General features: G+C 51.4%; 2 protein-coding genes across 2 annotated transcripts; one reads left to right on the forward strand and one right to left on the reverse strand.

Annotated features, from left to right (window-relative positions):
- Positions 1 to 3416: 3416 nt before the first annotated feature.
- Positions 3417 to 4457, forward strand: J7T54_002873 (uncharacterized protein; the record flags this gene model as incomplete). The annotated part of the gene is made up of 1 exon (XM_051510473.1): positions 3417 to 4457. One exon carries the CDS (start codon positions 3417 to 3419, stop codon positions 4455 to 4457), a length of 1041 nt encoding a protein of 346 aa, XP_051358627.1.
- Positions 4458 to 7849: 3392 nt separating this feature from the next.
- J7T54_002874 (uncharacterized protein) lies at positions 7850 to 10202 on the reverse strand (the record flags this gene model as incomplete). The annotated part of the gene is made up of 4 exons (XM_051510474.1): positions 7850 to 7860; positions 8100 to 8599; positions 8661 to 8750; positions 9682 to 10202. The coding sequence occupies 4 exons, from the start codon at positions 10200 to 10202 to the stop codon at positions 7850 to 7852; spliced, it is 1122 nt and encodes a 373-aa protein (XP_051358628.1).
- Between the last annotated feature and the right edge of the window lie 10194 nt (positions 10203 to 20396).

Genomic DNA, 20396 nt, shown 5'->3' on the forward strand with positions numbered 1-20396 from the left:
GCCTATCCGTAGCAATAGACCAGATCAGCCTGACCGAGTGTTCCCCGTCCTACCTGCCGACCGACCCCCCCTGACAGCTACTTAGATACTAACGCGTAATATATCGTACGGGCTTATTACGAAGTAAGGGTATAAGCTAACTAAGACCCTTATAAGTTCTTAGCTTACCTTAACTAGTATTACGCGGACCCGAACTAGAGCGCACGAGCCGCGGAGACCTTATGTAACCTTAGGTAAAGCGAGATATAGTCTTTCGCGGCCTTCTTACCTAAGTTCGAGTATATCCTAACAGAAGCTAGCGGCGGCCTCTAGACTAGTAGCGCCCGCCTCGCCTTCCTATCGGGTGCGATAAGTTAGCGACTCCGTATGGCACTCGTCCCCGTAGACCTCCTTAATAACTATAGCGTATAAGTTACTAGGGTATAAGGGGTTATATAGAAGCTCGAGAGTATTAATAAGGGAGCGAGGATATAGTTACCCTATAAGAGGGCCGTACTTAAGACGAACTATATATACTCTCTTAAGTATAGCGATAACGACGTCTAAATAAGTAGCGTTAACTGCTTATTATAGCGAGGTAGCCGCGCCTCTAAAGGTCGGTCGCGGAAGCTAATTATATACTATGTGATGTGATGTGAGGGGCTATTATATATATTTTTAAACTCTAAGGAATATCCTTTTTAACGGTATTATTAGCTTTAAATTTGATTATTTTTTATAATATTAAGGGCGTCTTGAAGTTAGAGGGCGTGCCACTTATTCTAGGTAGGCGGGGCACCCGTTCGCAGACTTTTAAGACCTTAGTTTACATACACGTGTGGAGTCACTAAGATACCACAATAGAGAGTTGCTCAGTCTCATTGGCTGCCTGCCTGTCCGAGTCCAAAAAGCGGTGTACAATTATGATTATAAATACGATAGTTGAACCTCATTCATTGGTTCGGAAATAAGGCATTCTCACACAAGAGCATTAGGCCGATAAAGCCGGCTTATTTCAATGGCTTGCTGTCGTAGGACTTTTTTCGCTCAATCTTTCTAAGGAAACACAGTTCCAATCTACAGCGACTACCACGACTCGTTGTCGCTTAACTCACGACTCATCTACATACTCGTGATCATGCTGACGGTCCACCATCTACAACGAGGCCAATCCGAGCGCATCGTGTGGCTTTGCGAGGAGCTCAACATCCCATATGAGCTCAAGCTATATCAGCGGGATTCTAAAACTTTTTTAAGCCCTCCTGAATTACAGGCACTGTACGCATCATTTGACCCTCGACTAGGCCGTCGGCCCTGTTCAGAGCTAAATTAGATAGGCATCCATCCAAGGCAGCGCCTATTATCCAGGACGGTGGCATCACGCTCGCCGAGTCAGGCGCCATCTTCGAATACATACTCACCAAATATGGAGACGGAAAGCTCTCAATTTCGCCCTCGGCCGACAACTATGCCAACTATCTTTACTTTCTGCATTTCACAAATGGCACATTCCAACCCGTCCTTCTACGCGCATCATTGGTATCTAGAAACGGCTTATCACCGGATAACATCAGCACGCAGATGGTCATAAATGGGATGAACAAGTCCTTGAAAATCCTTGATAGCTGCCTGAGCACAAACCCGTGGCTTGCGGGTAACGACTTTACAGCAGCAGACATTATGCTTGTCTTCTCACTCACGACTTTTAGGCTGTTCTTCCCTTACAGTCTCGAGGGGTTCGACGGGATCCTTAATTTTCTACAGCGAGTCAGCAAGAGGGAGGCATATCAAAGGGCTATAGCCAAGAGCGATCCCGGATTTCAGCCTCCTATGTCAGGCAACCCTCCAGCTCGACACGGTGTATAGCCGTAGCTTTGTTTGTTTGTTTATTTACATAGTCCAAGGAACGATTCGCCCTTGAGGTTCATGCACATGTATCTCTACTCATTTCAATGAAATTTCATCGCCTACAACGTGCGCGTAAAATCACGAAGACGTTAATACTAACTATGGTGTATCTGTGCAAGCAAGGTCTGTTAGTCTTCCGTCGGTGTGCCTGGTTGCAAGATCGACACCCACAACGTAGCATGCTCTCGGCAAGTCGCCCCAGCTCTAAAGCGATCCGCACTAACTAGTCAGATCGGCTCAATTGTATATGGATTCCACGATACTTGCACGGAGATATAGATATTGTCGAACCGATGCATAGACGCTCTGCGGCGGTGGTGGACACTGGGCTCTAGTATACCTCCTCTGCTACTACTAGGTTGTCCGAGAATGCGCAAACGCCGGCTGCATCAGCACTAACAATATACATGTAACCATCCAGTCGAATTGGACCAATCTTGCATTTGGAAATCAATCGGAGGCTGCAATCGGTACGTCATGACGGCAGTCAGGATCATCGAAGGATTTCGTCGCATCAGTTGCAGCCAGTGACCTGTCGTGGTGGGTTTCATCGGTGGCGTTCTAAGGGTTTTGGACTTGAATCCTTCGAAACTACTAGATCCTTCAACTGCCGCTAGCATCCGCATGGCCATTGCTGTGGATTGCTGGGTTGGTAAGCAGTGACTAGGTTTCTAGCAATTATGCACCAATATTACTGTGCAGTATGATGATCTCCCACGTATTTGAACAACGTCACAGTAACCCAAACCACAGCCTATGGGCACAGCAAACATTGAGACAGTGAACGGATGGCGCTGATTGGGCAACGCTATTTTGTTCTTACGGGGTAGTGTCTCACTATAGTCTGAAGTAAGGACTGGTCATCCCTGAGGCTCATGATGCCGAGAAGTGCCTGGCGCCAATTCCCCTTGGAAGACATCGCACACGCAACAACTGCGCTCCTCTTTAGCTGCGCGTGATCATGGCGGTGTTAGAATTAGAGAGACGACGCGAGGAGAAGAGAGGATGTAGGTAGGGTTTCTTTGCATTTCTGCCCAGAGATGTTGCGATGCCAGGAGGCCACAAGATCTGTGCTAGACATGCATAGCGGGCATGACGACTGAATGTCGACTGCAGTGCTTGAGCATAGTCTGTCTTGTGAGAAGTGGCATCTTGGCGTTGTCATTAGTCTCTTGGGAGAAGACGTGACCTTCCTTCCTCGTTAGCCATTGGCGGTTCTTGGCGAATCCTGAAGCTCCAAGGCGACGCAGTTGCTTCTAGGTATGTCGTGTGCCAATGTTTCTGGTCTGAAAAGCTACCACTTGGAGGTCGGCATCACCGACACTAGTATCAAATCGTTGACTATCTCGGCGCATGCATAGACGAGGATGGAGTATATAAGCCCTCGGTCGCCTCGCCCCAGGAAAGCGTTCTTTTTCGACTTATCAATCACTGGCCTTAAACAAAGCACCTCAAACACTCGCCGAATCATCATCAGATCAGCTGTACGCACTCACAGTCTTCGTTGCTTCCCTTTCTACCTATACACAATGCCCGGAAAGATTCCAATACTCACTGCTGCACTCGTCGGCTTGACCCATGCCCAGGAATGGTTCTGGGTACCCCCAGGCCTGACAGGCACATTCTGCAACGGTCTGAGCCGACCTGATTGGGATGAATGCGAGGCCAAGTACGTCGACGACTTGATCAACACCGAGCTGCATATCGGTCCTGATTTTGGCGATGGTGTCACCTTCACCTACGAGAATTGCGAGATGAAATACGTTCAGTGCACTTCATCTGGCTACGAATGGGTCGAAGAGAACCCAGCTTTGTTTGCGGGCCTCAAACGACAATGTGGCGCTCTCGACGCCGCTGGCGTCCAGCGACAAGGAGATCTCTGCCTAGTCGTCCAAGACCCTAAGAACCCCTTGACCGGGGACGAAGCCCGCAAGCGGGAGACTACCAAGCAGGGTGAACTTGTCACCCAGCCCGCGTGGCCTGCCTCGCAGGAAGAGTCCGATGAAAGTGGTGATGGTGGCTCAGATAAGGACAACTCGAAGCGCGCCCATCCCAGGGACATGGGCGTGGCCCGAGATCTCGTCGAAGAGTCTGCATCTCTGGAGCGCCGTCAAGAATGCTCGGGCGGAGGCACCTGCTACAGCTACGACCAGTCCGGCTTTGCTGTCAACATTCGCGGCCCCAGGGAGTACGTGTGCAACGACGTTCTCCCTAACGGCGGTTCGTGCTCCAAGACGAGGTCCGTCACTGTTACCGAGACATACACTGTTGGCCTCGATGTAACTGCTGGTCTCAAGGATGCTGTTGACATTGGCGCGTCCTTCTCCTCCGAGTATAGTGAGGCGGTCGAGACATCGCTGAGGACTACTATCACCATCGACTGCCCGGACAACGGAAGTGGATATATCGTGTGGTATCCCCTTATGCAAGTCTCTTCCGGGCAATGCAACAAGGGAACATGCAGTGGTGGATACTGTCTAGGGGACGAGTTTGACTATTGCACGATTCGAAGACCTACACAGCCAAGCGAGGGTACACTCAGTGGAGAGTATGATTATATCTGTATTTAACTTACTACAAATTAACTAGTGGCATTGTCGGAAAAAAAGGATGGATCCCACACTTGGTAGTATAGGATACTCAAGTAAACGAAAGCTTGATACTTCGGAATTTCACAAAGAGAATTAAGATTGAATTGAATGCTACTTATGTATGCTCAACTATCACGGCTTCTGATGTGGCACGTCTACATTTCCCTTATCATTGTAGGTAGTGCGACGTCTTGGGATGATGTGCTAAAGCAAGAGTGTCTAAGCGACTCCAGGTGTCTGTCTGAAACTAGATTTTTGGGGGGGCTAGACCGACAAAGACCCTTTGATCATATGTCTTGATCTAGGGCGCCTAAAATAGCCAAGCTGAAATTGAAGCCACTAGTACCCATCCAAATATCTATGGTGGTGACAGCCCGACATATTGAATAGACTGTTCGCGCCCAGGTCAGTCTTTGAAGCTGGATCGCAAAGATAGCGCTAGACGATCACTAATCCGGGGAGAGCACAGTCGGCTCGTAAAGCACATTTAGCCTCTCCACTTAGGTCCATTTGTCAATGTCGCTTGCATGCTCTGAACCGTCGCTGACTCGTTGGGACAGCTGATGCGTCACCCAAGACAGTCAAACCAGGTCCTTTTCCGTGATAAGGAAGTCAGGACGGCCCTGCTCATGGTGCTTTCAACATGAATCTAGTTTTGTTTCAGGAGATTCGATTGTGTCTCCGGTGCTTGCTTCAATGTGTGATGTAGGACATGGTATACCAAGGAATTCTTCTTTAATTTACGTCTGCTACGACTTGGCAACTTGGTCAAAATCTCAAAAGTTTTTCTGGATCCAGCTTCCAAGTTGCCCGATTCCTCCAAAGTAAATCGGGCATCCCCAGGCACATGGGCATTGCAGCTAGACCGCGCATGGCATTTGTCGCGGTCGGGACAAGGACATCGTAGTCTAGCCATAGCTGCTGATTTCGGATTCCCAGCAGGCAACATTTTTAACAACGCAATTGATCTTGCACAAACTTGGGCTTATGACAATAGAAGACATTGTTGAATTGGATTTACTAGACAGGGGGTTCGTCAGTCGCCTCCGAAGATTGCCATTGTCGTCCAGGTTCCACGATAACAGCTGGGGCTGATCCAGCGTAGTAGTCTGCTCTGCCACCGTCGACCGTGATTTTCCTCGGCAACATCCCCCGCTGTGTGGCTTTTGATAGTTAGTTCTCGAATAGGTGTTTGTTTAGGTGTTTGTTTGCAAAAGGGGGGGGGAAGGGGTGTGTGGGTGTGACCCTGCGACGCGCGATCAGGATTTAGGAGTCAGGACCCTGCTTGGCTTGGCTGTAAGTCGGCTGCACAGCCGCATATTTCGCTAATCAGATGCCGACGATCTCTAAACTCGCTCTACAAAGCCGCCGTGACATTATTGGACAGCACTTCGGGAACAAGGCTCGCTCGAATCGACCACTGTCCGCACATCGACTCGACGTACTCGGTACTTATCCATCTAATCGACAGTTCCTTCCATTCCCTCACCAGGCTATGCATTCCCCAATTCTTCTCTACAATTCGTACACTTGCGAGGCATTCTCCTCGAATCAAACAGTGCACGCACCGACTAGAGTGCGACGCGCGACACGTCTAGTTCGATCGCGCCAAACTGGCCGCGCTACGATCATGTCGTCTTGGAATCCCTCCAGTCGAAGCTGGCAGGTCACAGGCGCATCTACCGCGATGAACCCGGACGAACATGCGTCGCTCAGATGACCTCGTCGGCGTCTTCCCAAAGTCCGGCGTGTCGCATGCCCGTCTAGGCGATCCGATCACTCGGAAGACCTCCCATAGACCATTTTCGCCCATGGGCCGCGGCCCGTACACAGGCTGTCCCAGTACTGGAAGAGCAGCTCCGGGTCGGCCTCCTAGACAATCTTTTCCTACTCCCACATCGACTCTACTGTTTCCCAGATCACTTTCAAATGTATGATCTGATGCTGGCCAATGATCCGTTTCGGATGCCCCCTCTTCAAAATTTGAACCCTCTGCATCTCAAACGTGAGATCTAGATGAGGTCCTGTGTGCTGACAAGTGTCCGGACGACTTCTTGCTCGTGCTAGTCGGGGTTGAAATTTAGCTTATCCCCTCGCGGCCTCTATTCGCCATGCGGGACAATTTCGGATACGCTCGTCTGCGCCCTGGTTGTATCGCACCGCATAATGATATAGCGCTTCAGCGAAGGGGCCTGTCATTAGTCCAGCCGGTATTCGCTGGTCGTCACCGACCCAACTACTAATCAGCCCCTCAGCGGCTTGACTATGGGAGAGCGGACGGGATCCCGTATTTTCCACTGGGTATGGTCGTATGTGGTTGTGGAAGCCATTATTGGCAACTCTAACAGAAGTACTTGCTAGCAATCTACAGTGTTCTGTTCAAGAGCCATGGTTCCATCCGTCGGGCACATCTTACGTATATACAGGCTTTGTCTGGGAGACGGCAATCATGTCCACGTGCACTCCAACTTCCAGGAGCGCGATCACTTTCAGCCGATGCTTGCCGACAGGCCCTTTGCCATGTGTCCGTTTGTGAGTCCAACGGCATCAGTCGTCACCCCGCCAGCTTTCCAATGCCCAACAATCTGCGTGTCATTCTCTCCCGTCGATTCAAACACCGTGCCTCCAGCGTCTCAGAACGATGAAATGACCCTGGTCCATCAATTTCCAACATGATGAGGAGTGTTTGCGCAAATGCGGCGTGGCCGCGCCGGAAACCACGATTGCTGACTGAGGGATATTAAGATACCACGATGCTAAGGCATCCCGGCTATCTAACCCTAACCGTTCTCGAACAACAGCTCCTTCCAGTGGCAAGGCAATATGATGATGCGTTACTGGGACCGTTTGGCATGCGATCATGTCTCTATCAATCTTATCCCCAGCCATAGTCAGTAGACCGCGAGGGTTTTGTTTTCCATCGTGTCGAGGAGTCGGCAAACGTTCCGCTGCGTCTAGTGCCACCTACCCGGAAGCATTGGGTGTTATGAACAGAGCTATCGCGCGAGTAACTCCTCGTCTGCACAAGGCAGGCGACTAGAGAACCATGTATTCAGAGCTATACACTAGCTCAAATTTTGTCTAGAAAGGCAAGCTGGGAAAGCATAGGTAATTTCTTTCCCTATATTATGAAACCACGATACGGATGTAAGTTATGTTGCGCGTTTTGGCTGCGTGATGGCTACCCTAGAACTTCGTGGTTTCTGCTGTCACTCTCATGTCTGTCCGAGTAGGCATATTTACGCTCAGGAACTTATTAGTTTTCACTCTGGTTTGTATCCTTTATTCTTGTTTATGCTGCCCAAGCTACGGATTTGGTTCATGGGTGAGATTTAAGTAAGCTTGTGCGGGGGACAAGATGTGAGCCTGTGTCAAACGTAAACTGTGTATTTGGTGAGTCCGGCATAATGTTTGAGCTGTCAATCTATCACACGTCCCAAAAAAAAGGAAGAAGAAAAGAAGAAAACGCGTGGTGCCCAAGTTAATCGTTCTACATCAAGCCCGTGAAGGCGTACCTACGAGCCCAAACATGTCGAAGCTCCAAGTTTCTATTGAGGTTCGGTGAAAGCGTGTGACACAATGCCTGTAGCCTGTAGACAATTACTGTGGAGACAGACAAACAGCGGAGCAGAATCCCCGGCTCCGCTGGTACAACGAGCTCTGGCAATCTCGACTCTGCCAATGTCGCACATTTGGCATCCTTAGAGACACGCCGCACGAGCGCAAAGTTTGACAGAACCCTGTCGCCCCGGGCGCCCATCATCAGCGTGGTGACCGGCGGGTTCTCGCCATTCGACCCCCTCGACCGCCACGCCCGCACAGCCGGCCGCGAAAGCCCGACGCCCTCCATGACATCGATGACCCAGTCTCCAATATTCGGCAGGTACTTGAAGGGGTGGCCGCTGCCGCCCGTGGCTACCATGAGGCCCTGTGGACGTGGTACCCGATCGACGACAAAGTGATTGTCAAACATATCTATGTACCAGCAGATGCGCGTCTTGGCAATGGCAATAGCAATGCCCTCGCTCGCCAGCTCCGGCATGTGCACGTCGAGGAGGCGGTCGATGACGCGTCGGGCCTGCACGGGAAAATTGGTCAGCCTCTCGCAGACAGGATGCTGGCTGTCACGGTGAGGCGTGTGGGATGTGAAGGAGGGCGACGCTGCCGGCTGTCGCCTCACACAGACCGTTGAGCTGGGGAAGGAGGACGGGCGTTAATCTGCCACAGGCCAGGACGGCCAAGGCAGCACTGCGCGTCTTGCCGTTGCGGGTCCTTGTGCCCAGGACGCGTCGAGCGTTGTCTTTGGTGTCGTCGTCGGTCTCATGGCCGTAGAAGAGAGCTCAGCGCCTCGCAGGGCTGCCTGTCAAAGACGGTGACGTTGCGGTAGCCGCGTCGGGCCACGCGAAGGGTGGTGCCGAGGCCAAAGATGCCGCCGCGGGACGATGATGATGGCTGTTGTCGAGATTGTCCCGACGGCCATACGCGGCCTGCTCGCCTCCTGGTGCAGCGTCGTCATGCTGCTCTCCCTCTTCCGCCTAGGAAAAGAACCACTTCCATGACGCCTCGCGCGGCATCGCCATCGTCTCCATCCTCCGTGAGGCCTTCACCGTCCCTGCCAACCTCCGCCGTATCTAGCAGTCCCTCGTCTCCTACGCCCTCGCCCAGCTCTCCGCCGCCAACTTCGTCACCTCGTACTTCGTGCCCATTCTCTCCCTCATGGGCGTCAGCGGCGATACCTCGCGCAGCCCGTATTTTTGTCCATTGTGGATATTGTTTCCGATCGTTGCCTTGTGCTGGTCACGTCCCGTGATTCGGCATGCATGAGCTTGATCATTCTTACTGCGCATTTGCCCTGTTTGCTATGCTATCGCTATTGTCCTGGTCTTGCTGCTGTCTGTCACATTCGTGGATCGACACCATTCGTGGATCGACACCAACATGAGGAAAAGAGACCGGCCCGCCTCCAGTTTGACGACCTGCCTTGATTTCGCGGACGGGTGAGTTTAGCTTTCCCATCGGGAAGGCTTCCTAAGACGTGGAGTGTCCATGGCCTATCGAGACGGAGGAGGTCTTCCGAGCCACTATGTACCAACGATTCTCGTACTCCAACCCCGAAGATCCATGCATCTCCATGCAAAGTACTTCAAACCCAGCCGAGCAGATCTGGTTCACGAGATCACCGGCCGGAAATACATTAACATACGGAGCCTTCCCAACCATTTGCATAATAGGCAGAACCACCCAGGGGAGGAGCACGTTCATATCGCCCACACAGCCAGTCTTGGTGATAAACAGACCACCATCCTTGAGCATTGTGTACACGCTTTGCAAAGTGGTAGGCAAGTCGCGTACTAGGTGAAGGTAGTTAAAGCCGAGGATAACATCGAAACAAGGGTTCTCGGCAGCGAGCGACTCGGCGCTTGCCGCCCGAAAACTCAGCGCGTGCAACCCGACCGCGTTGCTATCTTCATGTTGCTTTTTCTCCTCGCAGATTTTGGTCATTTCAGGAGAGATGTCGGTCGCTAGATACGACTGCACATGTCGAGCTAGCAAGAGCGCCGTGGAGCCTGTCCCGCAGCCCAACTCCAGGGCGCGGTCGGTGGGCTTAAGGAGACTGCGCGTACGGTCTAGGGTTCGCTGGTATCCTGCTTGATCCGAGACTTTGGATTTTGCGTACGAACGGGCGGTCTTGTCCCAGACCCTCGTGTCCGCCTCTAAACTCATGATAGGGATGGTAGTGCTCGTAGGTAGTGGGTTGAGATTTTCTTGGTCGTGTGAGCGAGAGCCACGAAGTGTCAGCTCATATTACTTGCATATTCTTGAATCGCCGTATCCGGTGCTGCCGAGATAATGGCATGTGACGAGGCCTGTCACGCGGCGGCATTGGCGCAGCTCCGTACTGTCGTGTCATTGGTGTTTCCCGGCTTACTTCTTCAGCTCGTGCGGCTGAGGAGGAGGGGCCAAGGGGGCCTCTTACGCGGTGTGATTTTGATGAGCGGTGATGAGAGCCAGGCGGTCGCAGCAAGTTGTCGCTTCGACCACATCAGTTTTTGGTGCCCCTCGCGCGCGCTATAAAGCGGGATCTGGTTAGGTAAATAGCTCCAGGAGTTCGGGAGGAGCCTGTGAAAGGAGACATCGACCTTGTTCTTCAAATTCTCCGGTACCGAGGCCACGGTGCTCGATAACATGGAAACCGTCAAAGGTCTTGTTAATCCCTTCCGGCCGGACGCGTTCTAGTTCGCCGAAAGCAAGCAGGAGCAAGATTCAAGTTCCCTTTGGTCTGCGCGCTGCTGATGTCCGCGAAGCTGTTCCCAATCTCGACAATTCCTTGCTGCTCCGATAAGCCGCATGCCAGGAAGGAACAGCGGCTGATTTAGCTGATCACGTGTGTCGTATTATACCTGGGTAGTTGAGGACTATTGTAGCGGTGTCGTTTTCCTTGGGCGTAAATTAGTGAGTGAATTGGTACAGCGACCCCTCGACTAACGAGAAAACGTTAGCTTGCTTCGGCCCTCGGGCCAAAGCGTGCTATCCCTCAACACTGAAAGTAGCTTTGGTCTTTGGCAAAGCACTGTTATCTAGGAAGTTGCTCGTCAGTTGTGAGATTCTAGTCTGACAGCCACAATCCGTAAAGGGGACTCTTGGGTGGCATACGAGCGTCGCCGGCGAAGACAAACTCTACTTGGTGCGACTCGGTCACTCCTTCGTGGAGGGTTTTGGCTGATCTCAATCTTCCATAGCAGTCTAGACATCGTAAATCAGCGACAACAGTCGTGTGGAGAGCCGCGGACTCGGTGGCGTCTTCGCCCATACACCTAAGAATTGTCTTTTTGTGTACAATGCTTGACGGCAACGCCAACGCCCGGCCAGTGCGGTTGGCCTCTTCCGAGCATATCATAGAATTAGAGTCATAAAACGCATATATTGTGAGGGTAGTTTACTCCTGAAATTCCCTGAGATTCCTTCGCAGTCGAGCAACAGATCGAGACGATGTCGAAGGGCGTGGGGAGGGTCGAGAGGGGCTTTTGTCCTGATCACAATCGTTTCAGGGTGAAATGCGCTCTCATTGCCCACTATCACTCACGCAAATCCCCAGCAGCTCATTCTGGAACGCGGTCGATGCTACGGCTCTGGATAGTCCTGGCCGCGCCTATCTGCGCGCCTTCATCTCGAAGTCCAAGCCTGCCCTGGCTCGCACGCCACTGGACGAAAGAAGCCCTTGAGCCCAGGGCCACTAATAGTTTCCACTGAGGAGGATACAGCTTCTGGACAAAAAATGGGCTGCGACACAGTGCAAAGAGTTTTAGAGACTTTTTCTGTCTAAGAGCCGCTGAATCTTCGTGTCACATCCGACAGGCAGTCCCATGAAAGTCGTGTTGGCGGCCAGCTGTAGGGGAATCAGCAGCTTTACATGGCAATATGACGACCAAGACAGAAAGAGAGGGAGAATCTAGTACTTTAAGTGACGATGCGGGATTCTGGGTCTATCACTTCCAAGGTAAGCGCTGGAAACCACCAACACACTCATCGGACTTACTGGACCGACACCGACTGCCTGCCCTTGTTTGAGGTCTTTCTCGCCACAACTTGTCAAAGCAGGTCGCAGCATCATTTTGAGGATACTGGGACATCTCGCGTTTGTTCTTTCTGCACTGATTTGGGTGCAGCCGCAGATCGCTCTGGTCAAAGCCCCGGTCCAAGTCAAGCTTCGCCTTATTTGTGACGGCGCTGGGCAGCATGGCCCCGGAAAGCTTCCCGGTAGAGCCTTGGCCGTTTTGGAAGCACCGATCTGGCGGATGTTTGTCTCCCTAAGTGGGAGTTGTCCTTGTTGGTGTCGGCACTGGGCGATGATGGCTCCGGGAATCTTCATGGTAGAGCCAAGGGCGTTCTGCAAGCCCTCAATTGACGCATAATTGACTTTGAAAGGCGAGCGCCGAAGCCTATGGGTGAATAGACACCAAAGCCAGCGGTGTGTTCGACACTGTGGTCGCCACTGAACGTGAAGACAATGGGCTTAGGGCTTTTGTGTTCTCTGGAGCTCGCATCAAGACGCACCAAAGTCAATTGTATGGTCAGCGCCGAACATGAAGTTCTGGGATCGAGAGTTCGGGGCTCCTTTGTTCCAAAGCACCTGATTGCGTAATAGCCTTAAACGCCAACAGGTTGGGATAGACAACGGTATCTGTGGACCCGAACTTGGTCGCGGCAATGCTGCTACTCATGCCCAAACACTCCCCCGGCGTTCTGCATGGGTCGTCGCCGATTTTGCCGGTGTGATCCCGTATGCTTTACACGTACCAAGGTTCCGAAAGCCCACTTGCACTAGTTCTATGCCACTGACGTGCAGCAAATGATTTCGACAATTGTTCCCGGGGTTGATCGTGGTTTGGCAATCAAAGAACGCTCGGCATTCGAGATGGTAGCCTTTGACGCCGTTAGCAGGAACTCAATCTGGCCGAGGCTTGCACTCACCTGCTGCGTCACCAGCACGATACAGCCTGCATGGTGTCATGAGAAGCGAGGCAGCCATGGAAAGTGAGCGCTCGAACTCGGTGACAAAAGGCAAAGTGAGGACGCGAGGCGTATGGGTCAGACCAAGTGAGCTGTGGAACGTCTCAGAGGCAATGTCGGATAGGACAAAACGGCCAGCCTCAGCGAGTCGCATGCGAGGCTGGCGAGAGTCGGCCAGCGGTTTCATCCAACCTGGGTGGTGGCAGAGTATGGCGGCGTTCTTAACGAGCTCTCCGTGCAATGTGCGCTTGGAACGGGCCAAGTGCTCTGGGCGCGCGGCCAGCTCCTTTTTTGTGACATGGCTTCAAAAGGCCACAGGCGCTGTGCACTAACGGCTCCTGTTTCCCGCATCCTGTCCGATGGAGTGTCCTTTGACTTAGTGACAAAAGCTTGTCAATACAAGCGGATGAGGGCAAGAGTGTCAGGTGGCTTGCTCGCGGTGAAGAGAACAACTAGTCGTGGCGACAGCTTCCGGCTAGACTCGACCTCTCCGCGAGCTCCCCTGACCGCGATCAGTGCTCGACCCTCAGCTGCCACGCCCGTCGGAAGATGGAGTTAGCCATTTAGCTGAAATCCAGTCTCCTCAATATGCTCGTCTGTTTCTCCTCTAATTCTGGGTCTTCCTCGTCGTACGTGATAAACAACAAGTATGCATTCGAATAGTCGGGTCTCTTTGCGGACACGGACCGCGGCGTCGGTGAAGATTTCCTGCGATCGTCCCTTGGGCGAGAGTAGCGGCCGAACTAGGTACAACAGACCTTCCGAAAATTGGCAGATGATCTCCTCTTCGTCGCTTCGGTCTCTTGAACTTTGACCGCGGGTTGGGTAGAGCCAAACAAGGCTGGTGGTCAAGGATGTCAGCGCCAGAGCAGGGGAGGCGTTGAAGAAGCAGCTGATTCGAGCAGGCAAATGAAACAACTGAACACGCAGTATTGCATTGCACGCATTCTTGAGGCACTCGGTGTCGCGCGTGACCGCTGAACCAAGTCTTCTTGTCGACTTAGGCAACATCCGACCAAACTCATGAGGAGTGGCAGTCGACCGGGCGCAGAGCAAACCATTGAACTGTCGTAGACGTCAAAGCTGCTTTGAATTTTGCGCACACTCAAGTGCCATGAGGCATTTGGTCTTTGTCGAAATAGCAATAGTCCACGTCGTCGACGGCATGGGCATTGAGCCATGCCTTAGCTTGGGGGTTATTCGGTGGGATACTGTCGGCGGTACGACCTCTTCTAGAGGAGTCATTGCTGCACAGCGTCCGTGAATTTGAGCTCGACTCAGACGTACTTTTGACGGCTTTCATGTCAAGTGGTAACAGCCCACTTTAGTCGGCCTGTCGAGTTGAATTGTTGACTGCCTCGAGGTGGCATCTCAAACCAAAACCACCGGGCGAACGACGAGTCAGTGGCGAGAGTGTCAGTGCGTCTTGAGTCCTTGTCCATGGTCGAAGACCTCACCACTGGGGCATGTATGTGTCTTAATGTCGCATCCAGCACCTCGTCATCAAGAGCAGTCTTGGATCGACTCCTGATGGGCCATGGCTTTTGCAGCTTGCGGCTTGCGGCTCCAGGGAAGCGATGTGTTTGAAGCTGGCGTCGCGACACCATTTCAGCAGTCCAAATGCTTTTTAGATTGAGTGCGAGGGGAATGTACGAGCAGAGGGGCCTTGGGTGAGTGAGGCATGTGCAGCAAAGTTGCAGACTTTCCGTTGTGTCAATCCCAAGGCATGGATGCTTTGGACATGGGCTTGCCAAGACTCCTGGGACTAAACCGTGAATGATCCAAGAGCCAGGGCCAAGCTTCTCCCGGTCGTTTGTTGATGGCATCCGAGGAAGAGTCTTTTTGAACAGGGTCTGGTGTCTGGCCAGTCGTGGTCGGGGACGCATCCTCGGATGAGCTCACGTCTTGGGCATTCAGATGTAGGATGTGTCGGAGCGGACAGTCGAGGTCTTGTGTCTGGTGAGTTGAACAGCTGTAAGCCTAGGATGGGCAGCTCTTGGGCGTTTGTTAAGTGTTGAATTGTGACTGATGAAATGTCCGTGCCGTGCAGTGTTTAGTGACGGCCCTGGCGGCGGCGAGCGGTGTTGACAGTCTAACGGTAGAAGTCATTCTCCGCTACAAAGACTCAGCTGCATTTCATCGGCGCAAGAAAGTAGTATCTCGAAGGACATAACGACTCATGGGTATGTGGAATACCTTCAAGTGCTGTGTGGTTGAATTGATTCTTCATTTGGATCTACCCTGTAAGTCAAAAACCCGAGAGAGGTGATTTCAGGTTTGTTGTCTTGACTGTTGTTGGAATACACGGCAAACAGTTCGGAGCTGTGAATATCTCCACCTCTGGTTCGAACGACAGTATCCGTGCGGGAGATGGCCAGGTCAATGGATGAGCGCGGGGTGACACAGCAGTTTGGACCATGATCCATGTAAGGTGAAGGCGGAAGCGGGTGCCGTTATTGTTGTTTATGTTTCATCATAGCTTGCTGGGCCGTTGTGCACTATTTGTCCTTGGGCGGGGGTCTCGAGCCGAATGTAAAGGAAGACGCAAGGCTGACGTCGCTTCGGCGCCCATTGCTATGCTTCGAGGGCAGGTGCGAGGGTGTTGATGGAAGTTTGGGAATCGGCGTATGGAATGCTGGCTTCATGGGAAGTTCTTTGTCAGTATGGCCCCGGGCAAGTGGGGGAGAATTGGATTACATACAGGACTGAAAGGGAGGCTGCAGCCAGAAGTATTGATCTGTGTAGTCAAATGTACTGTAGCATCGGGTTTTGCATCAGCCAACGTTGCAGGGTCATGGGTGGGCGTCCGTTCAGGTACATCCATGGTTTCCAGTCCAGATGACCGAGAGCATGGTCACTTGCGGCGATGCAATATGCCCGGACCACTACGGTAAGGCTGAGATCATAGAGGTGGAAGTGCTGTATCTTCGTCGCGAGTTGCTGGGGTGAACTATCTCGGCACCTTACAAGCGATGCAGAGCCTGGCTATTTCTTGGCACGCCTGCGAGTGTCGCAATGATAACCTCTGCCTTCTTCATCAATGTTTGCATGGACAACACGTGGGTCCTGTACCGGGAGGATTCTGTGCAACTTCTTGCAGAATAGAACGCAAGAACTCGCCAGGTGCTCAAGCGGTAATTGTGACAGTCCGGCAGTATCTTCTACATCTGAACTACGAGTTAATCAAGACCTCGAATATGCATACGAGCGGTATTATTCCCCCTAAAATCTAGATTATATCGCTAGGAAGTAAAGTTTAGTCCCAATTCTATAGAATTCTAGGGGATAATTGCACTGTGACCGAGCGGCGCTATATATTGCTAAGAAAAGCTAACAGATTCTGTTCGGCAACTACTAGAGCTTGTATCCAGAAAACAATACCTCCAAAGACGAGCATGATAATCAATATAGCCATAAATACCATGTTCCAGAAACTGAATTCAGCCGGAGGGTCTCGTTTTCTTTCAACCCCCTGTGGTTTCCCTTCTTGAGAGTGTACTGCCGCTGTTTTTAGCTTACTCAAGTGCTTGTAGTTTGGGTCGTTGCTCTGTTCAGGTTCTTCATGAACTAAGAACAGATAGGTGAGCTCTGCAGGGCTCATTTCCTCTTCAAATATCCGTGATTTGCCTATATCGTGAGTCAAAGCCCCCCACATTAAAACATTCGAGTCGTAAGGGTCCAGGACGGCTTTCACTAGGGGAATGCGATATCAGTTTATTGCGCACACCCGCGAATAGAAGTCAGAACTCACTGTCCATAATATTGTCTTCTGGTCCCGCCCAAAAGCTCTCATCGAAGGTCGATTTCTCACTCGCGGGTATGCCTGTTTGATCCCGCCTCCATATACGGTGTCGAATTTGCTTCAAAAAGAGCCAAAATACAGGGCTAGGATGTTGCAAATACTTTTGTAAGAGGCTTTCAAGCCTGGTGCCAGTCATAGCACCATCCCGTCGATCCAATTCCGCGTTCCTGAGCCACACACGTATCATTACAAGCGATACAGCCAGGCCATCAGGCAAGGTATGCGATGGTATAACTTCCTCGGGGTGTGAAGCTCTTGATAGATCCGTGATTCCTTCGGAAATGACGTCGACCAAAGGACCTTCCTCGGGATTGTGCTCATTCTTAGCGCTTGGATCAGGCGCCAGTCGCTGATTTTCTGTGTCTCCAGTTCCTCTATCTGATTTACTTCCAAAATTCACCTTGAATCTGTAGTTCGCAGGGAGTAGCTCTAGCTTCGTACTAGGCTGCCCTGACTCACTGGACTGACTGCTATCAAATTCCCCAGGGAGTCGCTCAGTGTGAGCGTTCTCTTCCCTAAAACGGTCTATGTCAAGGTCATGTCGTGTTGGGTAGAATGTGACCCTAGCTGAGACCTCTCGTCCCTCGGCCAGCAGAAATGCGGTTAACTGTTCAATGTATCTTTTCTGACCTTTCCAATGTTCGCCGCTTAAGTTCTTGCCAACTTCGCAAGGCTCGGTTAAAAACCATTCCACAAGATTGAGAAAGACGTTCTTTTGTTTGAATATGATTGTCGAGCCGTGGAACGCATGGTCAAGGAGTATGCCGTTCATAATACGCATATGATGCGTACCAATCTGGAAGAAGGGGAATGTGAAACGGTCACTTTTCCGATACTGTCCGTCCCAGCCAGGCTTTGGTTTCGAACTTCCATCGAAGTCTCTCAAATAATCCGGGAAAGGTTTGTGAACTGGAAGGTCTTCTAAAATGGATTCAGATCCTTGATTCGAAACTTTTCGCCATACTTCACGCTGAGTCTTCGTTTCCGGATTGCGGTCCTCGCGTGGCTCTGGCAGGATTCTATTCCGTACGACAATCATTAGTCGGGGAGCTATAGGCGCAAAATAGTGAAAGCGGGGCCCTATTCGAAAGTCTTCTCCATTCCTTCTGTTCTGAAAATGGACAACGGGTCCTTCGTGAATATTATAACCCGTGTCAGGAAGGACAAATTCCTCGTGCTCACTTGAAGGGGTGCATAAAGCGGTCCAAAAATTCGCGATATGGTCCGTAAAGAACTCTGCGATGGCAGGGTACGTGCTCAACTTCATTTTCTGTGCCCATTCATCTCCCAAATCGAGTTCGAGATCGATTATGGCACTTAACCCATGCAGCCAGACATCTATCGGCCGTTGAACTTCATGTCTTTCCATGAATTCTCTCAACGAAGCCCGGTCATCGTGGTCGTAGTCCTCGATGCTCTCGCAATTATATCTTTGAAAGAATTGCGAGCCACGAAAAATCAATAAGAACAAGAACTTGCGTAGAATGTCCCGTTGTGTCCGGGTCAGCTCGACAGAGCTCTGGCCATGCTCATATGACTTGACGATCCTGCGAACTATATGACAGGCTCTAGACTCAACCTGGCTGAGCTTGCTCTCCAGTTGACGAGGAGATTCTGTTGTTGATGCCCGGTCTGTGTACATATCGTTGAGACCGCAAAGGCGCCGTATAGGATGCATCTCGATTTTGAAACCATCTGATAGTAGTTGTAGGCAATCTACAACAGGATCGCCCGGGTGTTGGCCTTTTTTGTGATGGCGCTTTTTGCATTTTGAGCTGTTGCTCGTGGTATTGGGGCATACGAATGGGTGGCCGAAGTTTCTCAAGATAAATTGCGGAATATAATGTTGGTACTGGGGCTTGACGGCTTGCATAGCTGCAACAGACCTCAAGAAACAGATCGGGGACTTTCGGTCTGAGCCGCTCTGAACGACGGTTCCGATTAAATCTGGAAGCGATTTTGGAAATGTGATCCGTACTGTATCCCGTGGTGTATCGGTTGCAAGATGATCTATCGCCGGAAAAGTAGAATAATAAGTACCAGGTTTCTTCGTCAGCTAGTTAGAGCGGGGTATGTGTTCTGTGCCGTGATAGCCCCCGCTTCTTGAATCGCTAGTGCCGGACGCTGTGTGCTGAGTGTTGCACAAAGTGCCGATTCGAGTGACGAACACTGTGGCGCACGGTGCGCCTCGTCAAAACCGGGACCCACTTACAAGTACCTAGCAGTACATAGAGTCCACGACTCCACATCCAAAACCGGGTTTTGTGGTAGTGCAAGTCTCTTTCTATGACTTACTGGGGTAGATTTTAGTACACAGAGATCTGATCCTAGGCTCCAAAAACAGACACATTGTCAAGGATAGGAAGCTACACATGCTAACCACTGTACCATCTGTACGGGCAATATCGCAGGAAGGACTGAGCCTCCTTGGTCAGTGTGCATCAGAGATCCGGTCATCTGGCAGAGTGCGATGAAGGAGGAGGACGCCGTTTTTTGTGCAGACACCGACGCTTTCTTGCTGGAGGCCTGTCCAGGTCTTAGTATCAGTGAAATCCCAATCACTGCAGAACGTTTGGCGTTGAGAAACTCTGGACTTCGGGTCGTCGACGTGTCTGAGGACCTGCCATGAAGTGAGATTCTGTCTTTTCTTGCAGGGGAGTGCAATAAACCTTGGATCTGGCAATCCAGCCCGTGATGCTTGTATGATGTCGGGTGACTTGTGGAGAAAGAACTTGGTTTGCAACACCAATCCCAGACCTCCGCTTGCCCGCAGCTCTGGGACTGTGAGCGCCCGTACCTGCCTGACCAGAATACGACTTCACCAAATGATCCTCGGCACCAGGACTGAAAGGCTGAGCTAAAGAACAAGCTTGAGTCTGTTCATGGAGAGCAGGTAGGCCACAAAATGCCGAAGCAGATTGAGAAGTTGCTGGGCAGTCATACTGCAGCGAAGTATGAGGTTTGGAGTTTAGTATCAATCGTCCGGGAGGCCGCGTTTTGGAGTTTTTTTTGTCTGCGTGGAGCTTTTCTCCTGTGCTGATGTAACTCAGCAAATGACTGAAGCATGGACTTACCTTCGGGTGGCTTGATGAGGTGCAGAACGACCAGACCATGGCCAAGACGGCCTTGACTCCCCCATTTTCGTAAGACCCTTCTTTTTGAACGGCCGTGAGTGAGGTGGTGTGGGACGTGTGGAGAGGTGTAAGAGAGTTTCATGCTGTGATGAAGCAAAGACCGAGATGCCGTACTCCCGCGAATTTGACAGTGCAAATCGCAGAAAGAGTGCTGTGGAGGTCGTTTTGTTGATGGGTCATTTTGCATCGAAGACGATAATGGGAATGCGGAACTTGAAAAAATGAGGCATTGCTGAGAACTCAGGCACTCCATGTTTATGTGGTGCCTGACATCAAATTACTCTAGGCCAGAGAATTGACTAAGAAATAGAATACCATATTCCCGGGCAGCTTGTCCACACTGATACTTGTCCACAGTAACTCAGACCCACCCATCACGGGGCTTATCTTGCCTAAATGGCGGCTTCGAACGAGTGTCGATAGCTTCGTGGGGCAAAGAAGAAAGAGAAGAAATGCCAGCTCCCCGAGACA

The sequence above is a fragment of the Emericellopsis cladophorae genome (genome assembly GCF_022114955.1).
Source record: "Emericellopsis cladophorae strain MUM 19.33 chromosome Unknown NODE_107_length_31430_cov_108_387108, whole genome shotgun sequence".
Taxonomy (NCBI): domain Eukaryota; kingdom Fungi; phylum Ascomycota; class Sordariomycetes; order Hypocreales; family Bionectriaceae; genus Emericellopsis; species Emericellopsis cladophorae.